General features: G+C 43.4%; 1 protein-coding gene across 3 annotated transcripts in view; it reads left to right on the plus strand.

Annotated features, from left to right (window-relative positions):
- The window catches only part of MED27 (mediator complex subunit 27), an 83588-nt gene extending 73798 nt beyond the window's left edge, over nt 1–9790 (plus strand). The window contains exons 7-8 of one of the 3 annotated variants that reach the window (XM_015644788.2): nt 6695–6772; nt 9319–9790. In XM_015644788.2, the coding sequence (XP_015500274.1) occupies nt 6695–6772; nt 9319–9453 (213 nt within the window). In that variant the 3' untranslated portion in view covers nt 9454–9790. Of the gene's footprint in view, nt 1–87; nt 6331–6694; nt 6773–9318 lie in introns of those variants that run through there. The other 2 variants (XM_015644789.1, XM_033518582.1) reach the window with 2 other exon arrangements.
- The last annotated feature ends 5693 nt before the right edge of the window (nt 9791–15483 follow it).

The raw sequence follows: 15483 nt of genomic DNA on the forward strand, positions 1-15483 counted from the left end.
AGTGGAACTCCATTTCCAAAATGAGTTTGGGAATAATTTCCATGACACTATTTTTACCTGTTCTTCTTCCCATGATGGTGTAAGCAGGAGGAGGGACTTACTGGAATGAATGTTGTGCCATGAAGAAGAGAAGACCGATGAGAGAATGGCAGCAATAAAAATAAAAATGCTAAGAAGGTTAAAGTGTATTTTAGAACGATCTATATCTTGCTATTTTCAAGGAAGGGAAGATTTCTCTTTGAAGGCCTCTTGTCAGAACGCTGTAAGTTCAGATTGATCTGAGTTTAAATTCCAGTTTCCCTACCCTCAAGCCCCAGCTCAAGGAGCTGCAGTCTCCAGCTGCTGCAGTGGCTCCTTTCATCTGCATTTGTAGTTCATGAAACAAATGGGGGTCAGGGACTCCAAAGGGCTTAAGAACAGGGGTCAGAATTGTGGCATCTTGGCTGTGTTTGTGCAGCTCCCTTCCAAGATTTCAGAGGCAGTCAAGAGGGGAGATGTTTGACCCAGGATATTACCCTGCTGGAGATCAAAGGACAGCTTTTGGGGAGCTCAGTTGCTCTCCCTTCTCTGCCTGGCATTAAAGGGAATTTTTGCTGCAGTTGATTCTTTATCCTGGAGATTAGTGGTTTAAATATTCTATTAGTATCAAGTAGGGTAGTAGAGCAGGAAGTAAAACAGCATTTGCTTATCAGCCTGCTTTAAAGTGATTTTTGCAGTGGAATAAATATAAGGTCCAGGAATGACCTGCATCATCTCAATTTCCTGATGTGTGTATTTGGTTGTATACTCATTTGGGCATAAGATTGTCCTCCTGGCTCTTTTGGTTTAGAAAGGGTAAATTCATATTTCTGAAATCTGTGTTAAATGATAATAAATAATCAGGTTTTGATGATATAATTGTCTATAGCAAGATAACAGACTACAGTAAATGTCTAGTTTGCTTAGATGTCCACATTAAGGACTCAGGGTGCATAAATAAGTGGAATAAATTTCCCTTCATGTCCAGGTGATGCTTTCAGAGCAGAAGCTGGAAGAGATGAGTGAGAACACAAAATTCTTGCTGCCTCTGTGGCTGCAGTATGGATAAATGAGAATCTTTGTTCTCTTCGTAAGTTCCTGTTGTCCAGTTTTCTCTTGATAAATACCAAATTATTAATATTTACCAAAAAATAAAAACCAACCCAGAAAGACTTCAGGGAAAGGGTGTCCTGTAACCAGCTGAACAAATGTCTGTGTGGGGGTTTTATGGTATTTTAATAGATTTTGTTGCTGACTCTGTCACTGTTACCTTGGACACCTTCACCTCTCTTTGGCTGAGTTTCTCACCCCTAAGGTTGGGGTAATATTTGCTGACTTCACAAGAGCTCTCACTGAATTGGTTGCAAAGAGCTCTCAGATTCTTGCCTGAGAAATGTGATAAAAATGCAAGGTGATGGCACCTTCTAATCAATAGGTGGTGTAGATTGAGCTGATAGTTGAAGAAGTTGAGTCTGGGACCTACATCAAGTTTTCAAACAGGTGATAGAAGGTGCTGTGGTTCAGCATAGTAAATTCTCTGTGGTGCAGTGCTTGGTTTGATTTCCTCTTTATTCTCTAAAGCTGCACTTGTGTATATTTGTAATGCCCAGGAGTAGTGATTTAGCAGCAGCAAAGTGATGGAAGTAGATAAAATAGTGTTACAGAAACTATTATACTCTGTTACCAGGGTAGGATCTGTACTGCAGGATTTTCTGAACAAATGTTTTCATGCCACTAAAAAATCATGAGTAAATGTGTCAGCACATCTGAATGTTCTTGAAATGTGTTTCTCATGGCAGTCACCAGTATGGCAATGTGGAAGAAGGAAAAATAGGGATGAGTAACTGCTCCTCCGATGGAGGAGGCTGGGCTGCCCTTTCTCTGCTGCCTTTAAATGTAAAATCCATCGCCCCTCTGAAGGACAGAGCTGTTCTTCTTTAAAACCTGACTGAAATCCCAAACTTTGTCTTCAGAGATAACACAGCAGCATCTGGAGCTCCCCAGATCCCTGCCTGGGGGAGCTGCAGGCCTGTCAAATTCTCCCAGGGTTTCAGCACAACTTTCTAGATTAAGGACCAGAGACCTCTGATCTTCAATCCAACCCTGTCAAACGAATCTAAATTTGTCCTGACTTTTTGTTTGCAAACATTGGCTGTGTCAGCAAGGCTTTTCTCTTTCCTCCTTATTAGGCAGGATACCCGAGTGTGTGTGATTTGATGGGGGCCAGCTCCTGGAGGGCCCATTACTGTTCAAGTGTACAGTCATTTTCCTGATTTCCTGGAGACTTCCTTAACCTGGTCCTGGGGTGAACAAACCTTATAGGTGCTCAATGCCCCAGCAGGGATAGATCCAGAGAATGGAGCTGGGAAATAAGAGAGGGGAATGCTGAAAGGGCAGAGGCACAAGGAGCAAACAAAAGGTTTTTCAGGCTTCCATGTTGGTGTGCCATTTAAACTCTGCAGGAGCAGCAAATGTTTTCATCTTAAACCTCCTTATTTTAACACTTCGTGCCTCTTGATCCACTAATGCAAGAAGAGGAATAAAACAGGAAATAAGGAAAGATTTTGGGGCTTAAATCCTGGTATACATGAAGGCTGCATAATTCTAGTCATTGTGCAAAGGGTTCAAAATTCTAACTGTAAGGAATGGTGCAATGTTCATAACTTTGCATTCAAAAAGGAGGGAAGAACATAGAATTTTGGAGCTGCTGTGAGTGAATCAAACTGGGCTATGGTGTCAAACAGCTGCCCAGTTTAAAGCAGCATAGCTGGTATTGCTGGGTACTGTGATGAGGTTGGCTGTTTAAATCATATGCAAAGGCTTTATTTAAACCCATATATTTCTTTCTGATCTCAGAGCCCCATCCTTATTTTCACCTAAACAGTCTCCCCAGTTTTAACAATGCCACAAACTGGTTGTTTTTGCTTGATCTGCTTCTCCCCAGGGCCCATTTTAAGCAGAACTTTGAGAAGCTGTTTGTGAGGCGTGTGATCCCAAAGTGACGGCATTTTCAGCACCACAAGGGCACATAAGTATTGTAATGTATGAAGATGTATTCTTGTCAATAATCTCCGAGTGAGATCACATGCAGGATGAATGCATGCATGAGACAAACCGTGGGCTGTGCTGCTGCTGCTCAAGGAGAGGAGCTGGGCTGTTCCAGGGTCACCTGCACAGCTGCTCCTGGGCAGGCTCAGTCCCTGGCTCTCTTCAAAGACCTCCTTGAGTGAAATAAAACCTCTGTGACCCAGTCCAAATAAGCAGAACAAGCAAAATAATAACTAAACACTTTGTGAGCTCTGAAAGCAGCTGATAAATCCCGTCTTTCAGAGAAGTGTGGTGGTGTTTTCCTGCACTGAGTGGGGAAGGGTGTGTAAAGATTTGTGTGAGTTCATCAGTGCCTGTTCCATCCATCATCCTTCCCAGCACCTCCTGGGCAACACATTCTGTGCTCCACATTCCCTCCAGAGAGACTCAGATGCGTTCCTGGAGAGAAGATTGAGTAATGGGAATCCTTGGAAATGAACAAAGGCATTCATGCAATTTTCCATGCTATAAAAGATCTAAACACTAATGAAATAACTTCCTTTTTTTACTTTCCCTTAGTGCTGTGATCAGCCTCCACAGCTCATTGCTACAGGCCACTGTTAAGGCCATGAACTTACAAGGGTTTGGGAAAAAAAAATTAAAAACCTTCCAGGGGATTTAAAGAATCCCTTTATATTAGATGGAGTTGTCAGTGCTGTGCTTGAGGGAATAAACCAGCAGGGAAAGTTGTGGCTCTTAAAGGAAGTTCTGCACCTACTTTTGAGAAGGATATTTCCTGGCAGTGGGCTAAAATATATGGGGAGAGGGAAAGGTTTTTTAATTCAGTCATGTGATGGTTTTTATTAGGCCAGGTGTAGCTTCATTCACCTGATCTGCAGTGGAGCAAAGCTATCCTTTAGGTCTTTGCTTTTGTGCTGCTTATCCCAGTTACAGGAAGGACTTGCTCAGCCTTCTCCACCTGTACATTGTATAATTTAATTTTTGTAATTGGATTTTCCAGCTTTAGGAATGCTGTGTAACCAGTGTCATCAAAGCCCAATAAAGCCATTTCTGGATGTGTCATCTTTGGAAAACTCAGTACTGTTCCAATGCATTACAACTCTTCCTGTTAAAAATTGAGTTTCTTTGCCAAATTTGTTTTTCCCATGTCACTGAAGCCTATTTGCCTCAGTCTCCAAGTACTTAGTTAAACAATGACTATTTTATTTAGCAGAATTTTGCTGCATGAGATTGCCTTGCTATTCCTTTTTTTAGACAAGAAACACGAGTGCTTTTCAATAGATGAATTGTGAAATATTGAACTTTTCTGCAAGATCTCTTGAAAATCCATTTCAAGGTCCAGAGCAGAGCTGTCCCAATCGATGTGTGCTCCCCTGAATGTGTTTCCCTATAAAAAGAAAACAGAGAAATGAGAAAGTGACTGATAACTTAGATAGCAGTAGGTAAAACACAATGATAAAAGTGGAGTTAATAAAATAAAACCCTGAGATGTACAAAATACCATCCTACACCCAGAATAAATTAGTTTCTGATTCCAGCTTGGCTGGAAGAAAAAGTGTGTCCCTTAAGTGAGCTGGCACATACGCAGTTTGTTTTGCTTTGCTTTGGTGTGAAATTGTATTGCCATTAGAAAAGCTGGGTATTGATCTTTTGGGATTTGTTCTTTTGCCCCCTCCTCTTTTTTTGGTTTTACCTCTTCCCTGTTAATCTTGGTCACTTTGTGTTTTCTCTCATGTTTCCTGGGGGGTAACCAGCATGGAGCTCTCCCTCACTCCATGCCCTGGGCAGTTCATTCATGGCCCAGCTCTTTTCTGTTCCTTGCTGGGTTGGGAAGGGGAGGGGAGTCATTCTTTTACTCTTCTTCCTCAAATTTGACACCCACTTTGATCTTTTTTAGCTATCAGCTCTTGTTTAGGGTAGAAATCGCCTTCTTTTCATGCAGAAGGCATTATTAGTGTTCCAGCAATGCTGGGATGGCTTTTATCTCCCCAAGGAATCTCATTATCTTTACATTACAATAGCAACAGCATATGGGCAACTTTGCCAAAGTAGCCAGTCAATTTAAATTTGTTAATAGCAGTATTTTTTAAGCAACTTCCTTGGTGCCAAGAGAAAACAACTTTGTAGTTCAGGAGGAAAAAAAAAACCCAAAACAAACCACAGTTTGTTAGAAGTAGAAATACAGCAGAAGGAGAACGGCTGCTCATAAATATCTTCAGAACTTCCAATTCTTTGACTTGTCTGCTACTATCCTATAAAAGCACTATCTCAAAAAAAAAAAAAATCAGATAGCTGGTGGGGCTTGGGTTGGCTTCTGAGCACTACATGATTTGTGTTTAAAATAAATGGCTGGTTTGAGTTATGCTGTGCTATTAATGCACAGTTCATCACATTATTTCTCATATTTATTTTTACTTGGTAACACAGAAATGGCTAAAACAGGCCGAGGTCCATTTTGTGAATATTTTTGCAAACTCACCAGAATGTGCAAAGTCCTGAAAGTTTTCCCTTCCAAATGTCAGAATCACATGTGAGTCCCTCTCATGCTGAAGGGAGCTGGGTGTGTGAGAATGATGGGGAGCAGATCCTGTGTCTAAAATAGCAGGAAAACTCAGAACTGGATTCAGACAGACTGATGTGATGGAGTGCTCTGTGGAGGAAGTTTGTATGGTGTGAATGAGAGCCTGGCTATACATGGATTTATTCAGGAATATATCTTTGGCAAAACCACCTCCCTGAATAGCTTCAAGCACGAGTCTTTTCTTCAGTGAAACTTGGAGTGCTCCAGCTCCCGTTGCTGAATTGGACTTGCAGTTGAACTGCAAATGAGGAACTGGAGTTAGCTGGGAATAGCCATGGGAATTGCAGTTCTCACTTTCTCTTACTCAAAGTTTGCTGTTGTCTGTAGACTGACCCTGAGAAGAGCTTCACTCCTCCGTGTCAGAACTACAAAATACAATTTAATCACTCCCTAAAAAGTCATGTATTTTGTTGGAAGCTTTGACATTACTGATGAGGACCACTGAGATTCATGAGTTGAAATCTGTGGAAAAGCTCCTGTGGTTATGTTGTTGTTTTGAGCTCTTTCTTGTCCAGCCTAAAGAGTTTTTCCAATAATATCTTGCATTCAGCCTGGAATTTCTAAGAAGCAGTAAGCTGTTGACTGTGCTGGTAACATTTCACAGGCTGAATACTGCTAGAACATTGTATCATAACTGTCAGAAACTGCCCCTTCCAGAATAATTTAATAAATTGTAGTTATTTTTTTAAAAAAATCTGTCAGCATTGGTTAATTTTCCTGATTTTTCTTTAATTATTCTTGTTATTATAAATACATATTTTATATGTATTGTGTCCATGTACAATTCCCAGATGTATGATCTTGTTATGGCTCTATTTGGGGAAATTAAAAAGCTCTTTATCAGAAATCTTTTAGTAATGCAAGTATTTATAAACCTTAATTGTATTAATTGATTCCTGATGTCAGAGGAAATGAAACTGAGTAATCCTTGTACTCCCTGGTCTGCTGCCCCCCCAAGGAATTCATAGTTTTCCTGTAGGTTAACACTGCTTTGTCTAAAATGGGGAATGAATAAAGGTATTTCCTTTCTCTTTTGGTCTGCTGCAGGTGACAGATCATGCGACCACTGCCCTGCTGCACTACCAGCTGCCCCAGATGCCAGATGTGGTGGTCAGGTCCTTCATGGTAAGGGTGTTGGAAAACACATTTTTCCAGCCAGCTCTGAGTGTGTTTGCAGTGATTGACATCAGGCAGTTCTGATGCAGTTGTAATTTCCCCAGTTCAAAGGAGCTGGTGACTGTGATTCTTTGTGTCTCCTACCTGGACAGGGATGAAGAGCTCATTCCTGTTTCCCTGGGAAAACTGAGCTGGGAATGGCTCTTCTGTGCCAGGTCTCAATATTGATGATTTTTGTCTGCAGAGGTCTGGGTTATCTGGGTCTGGGTCATGACAAGAGGAAAAACTCCCTCAACCACACTCTGTCCCATGGCCCAGACCTTTGACTGTTCCTACTCTGCAAGTTCAGGATGTACAAAATCTGCTCTACTGGAAGTTCCCTGTAAGAGGAAATTGAAATTCCCAGTCTGTGTATTCCAGCTGAGGCAGCTTGCCCAGTATGGGAAGTGATGGGCATTATTTACATTATTACCTTATTTACAGAAGATTCCATTTTGCTGTATCCAAACTTTGTTCCTGTAGAATTGTGTGTGCTCACCCAGCTCAGCAGCAGGTGTTTGGAGAAGCAAGGAAATACTGGAGTATTCAGATCTTTTCTTACTGAATAAAATTAATCCAGTACTATTCTACCTTGATATACAGATTTAAGTTTATCCCCTTTAATTCTCTTTGTATTTAGAATCACATTTGTGAAATAAACTTGCATAAGAAGCAGCCCTGTTAATCAGAGGGTGAGAACAAGGAATTAAGATACAGAATTCCTTCTACCAAGAATTTTGGCAGTTTTTGGAGGCTCTTGCTGTTCTCTCTGCTACAGTCTCCCAATGGAAGATCTTGGGAGAGATTTTCTTTACAATTCAGGCTTTTTCCTCCATTTCCTTCCCTTATGTTACCCCTTCACCTGAGCAATGCAGCTGAGACTTTGGGAATCAAAAACCTCATTTTGCTGTTCACTATCTTTAGGAATGTTCAGCACTTCTTTCACATCCTTAATTTCCAGTGTGTAATTTCAGAACAGTCAGGCTCTGCTCTCTGCTGTGCTGGATTGGTTATTTAACAAAAAGGCCACTAAGATGAGAGATTTGCAGAGTACATCTCAAAATAATAGGTTTTGAAAAGTGAAAGCAGCCATTACTGGTCAGATCCATGTTCAACATGGTCCTGAAAATGAATGTTTAATAGAACAAGTGGTTTGTGTGAGCCTAAGCCCTGCTGTATTGATCAGAGAAAACACCAAAACTCCCAACAAAGCAAAACCAGCACAAGTGTCAGTATGTTAGGCCTTTGACCTGTCACTTGTGCAATCCACATGACAGGATCTTCTGAAGCCCCAATTTTCCAATGGAAACAAGGAACCCATTCCTTTCTTTTCTGTCAACACACATCTCAAGTGCACAATTTAACTTCATTTACCTGTTTTTGTATCATGGCTCAGAAAATCCGATTTCTCAATAGTGCAAGCAAAGCCCATCCAAGCTGAAGTAAATAACAGCAATTTACTTTTAGAGTTGTGTTGCCCTTGTCCTCATATTTACTGCTCAACCCAGACAAGATCTGGTTCTTCTGGAGGAGAGTTATTGACAGCCCAAGGTTTGGTTGCTATAGAGAAGACTCTGATGAAGATGGAAGGATTTGTTTCAATAAACTCAGCTGACCTCTTCTTCAGAGAGCAATTTTCTCTTATCGATGTAATTCAATAGGATTTTAAATGACAAGATTCATGTGCATCCTTCACAGTATAAATCTGCTGGTTTAGGGTTTTTTGAGTTGTGTATCTCCTTGAGTGGGGAATTGGGTTATGCAATGCTCATTGCTGCGTGTGACAATGGGAACAACCCATTTCAGACAGGAACGTTGTGAAGGAACATCTGAACTTACCCTCTGTTGTTCAGCACTACTGGCCTTTTATTTGTGTGTGTGTATATATATATATATATGTAGTCATCAGTGTAATCAGGTTTAAAATGGCTCAGTATTTTTATGATCAGTGAGTATTGATCCTAAAATCACATTAGAGAGGAAGTTCATTAGCTGGATGTGGGAGTCTTTCTGTCTTTGGCTCTGGAGAGCCCAGGCTGCAGTGGGAGTGCAGCAGGGGGTGATAGATGGTTGTGGCAGGAGACAAACCAGTGCTCAGCTGGAGAAGGCACCATCAGGAACAATTATATCCCAGGAAAAGTAAAAGGTGTTGCAGCACTCGCCTCCCCTCGCAGTTCTGGAGCTGTGAATGCCTCCTGCACACAGGGCAGGAATTTCTATTAACAAATTTCTATTAACAAATTTCTATTAACAAATTTCTATTAACAAATTTCTATTAACAAATTAAGTGACTAAAAAAGCAAGAGATTATTAATAAATTATTAATAAAGTGGGAATTCAGATCTACAGTGACCTTGTAATCTTCAGTGTGCTTGTGTTTATAAAATCACCCTGCACCTCACTGGGGCCTGGCCAAAGCACATATCTGTCCTTGCAGCTCCTGTTTGACAAGAATAATGACAAAGAGGAACATCTAGATCCAGTTTTCTTTAATTTCTCTCCCTTTTTCCTTTTAGACCTGGCTGAGGAGTTACATAAAGCTGTTCCAGGCTCCGTGCCAGCGCTGTGGGAAGTTCCTGCAGGATGGCCTGCCACCCACATGGAGGGACTTCCGAACACTCGAGGCTTTCCACGACACCTGCAGGCAGTAGGAGCCCAGAGCCTTCCACCAGCAGCAGTCAGCACTCAGGGGGTTGGGACAGCACTGGTGGCTCCACTTCTGAACCTCCCTGTCCTAAGCAATGAGGTTGCTCTGAAACATTTGACTCTGGAACAGCCATCTGCGAGGCACATGTGAGGCTGATACATCTTGGAGAAGATGGGAAGAAGCTGTGTGTGATCTGAAATGATCTGCCTGGGAAGATCTGGCAGTAATTATCATTACTCTAAACTTTAATGAAAATATCCATTGTACAGTTTGCGTTTTGTGACAGAATTTGCAATGCTGAGGACTTTTATAAGCTTGAAATAAATTTTGTATTCTCAAAATTTGTGCTGTTTGTTTCGTTGTTTGGTCAGCAAAACCTTTTGAGTTTGGTGTGGGTTTTTAGTGCTGCTCTTTTCTTTAGGAAAACTGGAAACATTGAAACATGCTGAAATGTTGGGGGGGGAATTGTTGCAAGGCTGCTGATCTGAGTGCTGGGGTTTTTAGTGGAAGAGGAGATTATGGCATTGATTAAACACAGAATTTCAAAGGCATGTGTCAGCTTGGAAGATGCAGTGTAACTTTCTAAGGCAGGGGGAAACAGATGTTTTCCTTTACTAAAATTGTAATGAGAAATGTTAACAAAATCTGCATGTATGAAGTAGTTAGGAAATGTATGATGAGCAGTGACAGTGGTGTTCTACAACTGAAACAGTGTTTCTGCAGAGCAGGGATCCAGTGTGTTCCCTAAATGTCCACAGAACATGCTGGAGAAGAGCAGGATCCCTCCCAGCAATCCCTGAGCTCCAAAGGGATGGGAGAGTTCCATCCTGAGAGCCTTGGCTGGTTTTCCTTCCCCCAGACACAGGGAAAGGTCCCTGCTCCTGTCCCAGCCTGGGGGTGTAGTGGGTGAAATGTCTCTTGTGGTATTTTCCTGAATCCTCATCTCCTGTGTCAATTTGATTAATTCCACTCTCATTCCCACCTTTTGCTTCTACAAACCACAGAGGCTTTCGGAATGAGCTGATTTGGGAGCTGGGAGGGGGAGCTCTGGAGGATCCTTGTCACTCCATTAATTTTCAAATAAATTGACAGTGCTGCAGAGTAAGTTTTGAGGTTCCTTCTGCCTTTGGACAAGCTTCTTTTGCAGGACTGGCTCATATGAAAATGCATGTTTAGGACTGGAGGCACAACATTGTGTGTGAAGGATGGCAGTGTGTGTGTTTCAGGATGTTAATAATGAGATCTAATTTTTTATCCATATTAGTTGTAATATTCCCAGTTGCCAAACAGAAGAATTACCAAGCATTTACCAGCAGGATAATGGCCATTTCAGCCAGCTGCAGTTGAATTACCTAATGAAAACTTTTTGTGCTGTTACTTGACCCAAGCAGCCTTCTCAGTCCAAAGATCAGCCAAGACAGAACGATGTTTGCATCTTGGATGAGCCCAAGCCTTGGAAACAATCAGCCCCACTCTCCATCCCCTTCCTGTGCTAATTAGAAGGCCTGGCTTTCTGATAGCATAAGCATTTTTTTTTTGTTAATATAAAGGTCATAATATGATATCCAACCTGCTTTAGGCAGTGCTGGCTGCTCTCTTCTGTTGATGCTTAAATAATGGTGTAGAAAGCAAATCCTGAGGTTCACAAAAGTACCGAGTGTGGAATCGTGTCTTGGCATTTGGAGATAATTAGTTTCAGAAAACAGCATCATTCAAGTCTGTTAATTGAGCCTGAAATTTTAAACCTGTAACTAGGGAGTCTGATGGAGAGTCACACAATTCGCTGTAGGTGCCACAGTACAAAAATAATTTGTCTTACTGACGTGCAGCACAAACCCCTTTGTCACGTTCCTTCCCCCTGATCTGTCTCACAGGGATCAGGAACTTCTCTCACCAGGGCCCTGGGAGGAGCAGGGAGTTCTGTCCCTGCAAACCTTGAAGGGAAACAGGTTGGAATATTTTCATTAGGGGGAGTGAAACTCAACTCAGGAGTTCCAGCAGTTTGGATTCAGTCTGTGCCTGTCCCTGCTCGTTGTCCTGGCAGTCCACATGCCTGGTGGCAGTGCCTGGTTATCCCTGGAATGTGGATTTCCAGGGAAGGCAGAGGTTGCTCTGAGTGTGAGGGCTGGAAACTGGGAGGTCACTCCTAAGTACAGAGCCATTCTCACACAGAATTTCTGTGTTTATTCTCAGCTTTGGATGCTGGGCATTATAATTATTTTTGTCACCCTTAGAAAGGAAGAGTGACCAAAAGCAATTTAACTGAAGAATGAGTGGTTTTGCTTTTTACCTCTGTAGTTTGTTGCAGTTTTTGATGCAGTCCCAGTTTCTAAGGCAAACACCAAGGATGTGATCCATAAGGAGTGGTTGGCTCTCCCTTCTTCCAGAGCATCTTCCAGGCCTGCACTTCTCATCCTCATTTCTGCAAGGCCAGCACTGCTGCAGAATCAGGAGTGGCCAAATTGAACCGAGAAAGAGAAGGAAAGTGATGCACAGGCAGAAACAAGAGCTGCTGTAGTGGCTCTGGCTGTGGCAGAGCTGAATCATCCCGGTGTGATTGTTTCATCCTTGCAGCTCCCCTCCTGCTGCAGGGCAGCTGCAGCCCCTCACCCTGGGCACTGGCCCTTGGGGTCATCCACCCTGAGTCCAGCCTGCTCCTCTGGGCAGAAATCCTCTCCTGTTTTCCCCTGTGCAAACCCCTCCTGCTGTGCTCCTGGTGCTGGGGAGTGCTAAAGGTTACAAAATCCATCTTTTTGCTAAGAAAGCAACTTAATTAATGTCAAAGTTTCTCTGGTGAAGGGAACCCACAGCAGATTCGCAGCTGCTCCCCTTTCCCTCCCTGCACCCCTCACCAAACAGCTTTAATTTCTCTGCCAATATTGGACAAATGTAACAGGCTGACTTTTTAATTTTCTGCTCCCAGGTCTCCCTTGTCCCCTCATGCATTTTTCATCACTGCTCATGGCTCCCTCCCTGCCTGCCCTGTGAACAATATTGATCGACTGATTAAGCCATCAAGCCATGGCAAACAACTTTAATTTTCTAACCAAAGCCTTTTAGTTCTCTTCCCTTTCTTGTGTATTTGTTGCTTTTTCCCAAAGTTTTTAAGGTCTGCTCAGAAACAAATGCATTTTTTGAATTAGGCCGTGGGTTAATTGTGCTGTGCACCAGCCAGAGGAATCCTCAGGGAAGCATTTGCACAGGAATGCAGTAACAGAGTGAGTGCTGTTGGTGTGGTCCAATTTCAAAGCTAAACCTTTTGGAGAAGAGCTGGAAGAGCACATGGGAAAGGTTTCCCTTTTCTCTTTGGCTTCTCCCAACAGCTTTAAACTTCACAGGGTGGAATCCCATCACACCATCACACCTTGGCCACACCAACAGCTCTTGGGCTCTGGGAACCTGACAGGGCTCCTGCAGGTTCTTCAACCCCAAATTGACATCCTTGGCTGAACCCCCTGAAGGCTCACAGGTTTCACCCATCCCACTGCTGCTGCACGCTCCAAAAGCTGCTGGGATTCTGAAAATGTGAGAGCTGGGTTGCCTTGTAGAGCACTTTTAAGCCCTGATGATGATGAATCCCAGGGCTGGCAGGAGGGTAAAAGCATCTTTCTTGCAAACTCAGAACGTGATTTCAGTGAGGCTCTTCAGAATCGCTCTGTGGGTTTGCAAATTGCTTTTCAAGGTAGAAATGAGGATATTTGTCTCTCACTGGCAGCCTCTGGGCTCCGTGCTGTGCTGTGGTGCTGCAGTCCTGTCTTGGGTGAGCAGGAATGGTCTGCAGCTTGTTCTGGTGTCTCCAGAGCTGTGAATTCAAAAGATGTAACAAAACCTTCCGAAAGTCCCCTGTGCATGGAGGCTTTTCATGAGGGCAGTGCCAGGACTGGGCTCCTTCACGCCCCTGTGGCTGAGCTCTGCACCAGCTGGATTTACCAGGGGATCCATCACCCCTTGCTCTGTGCCAGGACACCCAGAGCCGAGCCCTGGAGGTGGGAGATGCTGGCAGGGAGGGGGTGAGGGAGAGGGCTCAGGATCCCATTCCAGCTCTCATCCAAATCTGCAGGGAAAGCTCAAATGTTCCTCCTGCCACCCTCACCTCCACTGGTGTGACCCCAGCACGGATCTGTGCATGGATTTAGTTCACATCCGTGCAAGAGGGGGCAGATCAGCCTCAAGCTGGCTCTTAACACAGATTTCATCAGAGTTTGGTCCTTTGGGCCATGTCCTGGTGCTCTTCCCCCAGCACTGAGCAGGAGCTGTCTCAAGGGGGCTGAATCCCACACCCAAGGTGGGGTCTCTGATGGTTCATCACGAGTGCTCCACTGCAAGTCAGGGCCTCTGTTCTAAACAAGCCTGGTGTCCTTCAGAAGGGGAGATTTGCTGCAGGTAAACACAGGAAGGGGTGGCTTCACCTGGGTTTCTTCACATCAGCCCCCAGCTGGTTTTTCCCATGGTTGTTCCCTGGTTGGAAGCAGCAGGGTAAGGAGGGAATTGGTTCTTCTGTGAGCAGCAGCCCCAAAACAAAGCTGGCTTCAAGTCACTGGGGTTTGTGTCTCCTCTCTTGCTTTGAGGGACAGTGATTGCAATATCAGATAATTAGTTCCTATAAAGACATGTGTGTGTCATGAACTTGTTAGTATTTGTGAGGCTCTTTCTTCTTCCCTTTTAAAAGCAAATGATCAAAACAAGAGACATTTCCAGACAGGCTCCTTGTTAAAAATGGACCCTCTGGAAGGGCAGGGGTGTGTCCCTGCAGCAACCAGGGTTTTTTATCAGCTGGCATTTTATCCTCTGTAAAGTTCAACAGCAGCACTAATACCTGATTACCAGGTTTGTGTCATAAAAATGAAAGGGGGATTAAAAAAATTAAGTATGGCATAGGAATACAAATGGACCTTTATTTTCTTTTGAGTTGGGAGAACCCAGGTTCAGCTTAGCATTTCTCATTTTCTTTACTTTTTTATGTTAATAAGGAAGCTAATTTAAAATGGGAGTCCTTGGAGTTGGTAATAGTCAGGGTTGCACTGATAAAAAGTTTCTCTGAAAACCAGAGGGCCAGGATCAAGGACAGAGAAGTTTTGTCACTCCGGTGCTGAGGCTGCATATTTTGGGTTTAAAGGTGCCCCACTCTCTGGTCTTCAACATCTCCAACAGTTCCTGCAGATCAGCTCAGGAGTATTGCCAGAAAACAACAAATATGTGAAAAATATTAATGGTGAGATAATTTTGAATTCATGAGAACAAATATTTGCATCGAGAACGTGATTCTGAGAGTGGAGCTCGGGACAATAATGCAGGCTGAGATTTATGTACTCAATTACAATTAACCAGTGCTATCAACATCTCAGCTATTGAGTTTCACAACAAGCTGCTCATTCTGCATCTGCAGGTGAAGAATTATGAGCAGGAAATTCCAGTGTAGCCTTGGTGTAGAAATAAAAGAAATAAAGCTGATGGAGGGGAGCAGCCTGTGCCTGTGCAGCTCTCCCTGCCCTTGTCTCTCACCATCTGCACTTCCTCCCTGCATTTGGGGTTTATTAAGGTATTTTTAGCCCTTTTTCTTTCCTTACAGCCTCACTACTGTTGACAGTCCCTCTTTAAAATGCTGAAAAGAAAGCAGGAGAGATTTTTAAGTGTCACCAGCCGGAGCTCGGGGGTGACAATGGGCTGTGGGTTCCCCTCGGTCAGGAACAATCGGCAGAGCAGCCACAGGCAGAGGTGACCCGTGGCCACTGCTCATTTTCTGCTGGATAAAAACTCTGCCAGCCCTCGGTTCCTGGAGCTGGAGAGGCTGGAACCTGCTGGGGGACCTGAGGGGAAGGGAAATGTCAGATGAGATTGGGAGGTTGGGAGGGGGGAATAAAGCTGGTCCCAGAGGGGCACAGAGCATCCCAGCCCAGGGCAGGGCGAGCCAAAGCTAGGTGATGTCCTGAGATGCTGAATTTGAGCAAAAATTGCTAAACCAAGACCTTAACAGGAGGCTTAATTAGATTTTGTTTTCTTTTTCTGAGGTTTTACCCAGCTCTCCTATAAATCC

This window comes from Parus major, chromosome 17 (assembly GCF_001522545.3).
Source record: "Parus major isolate Abel chromosome 17, Parus_major1.1, whole genome shotgun sequence".
NCBI classification, from domain to species: domain Eukaryota; kingdom Metazoa; phylum Chordata; class Aves; order Passeriformes; family Paridae; genus Parus; species Parus major.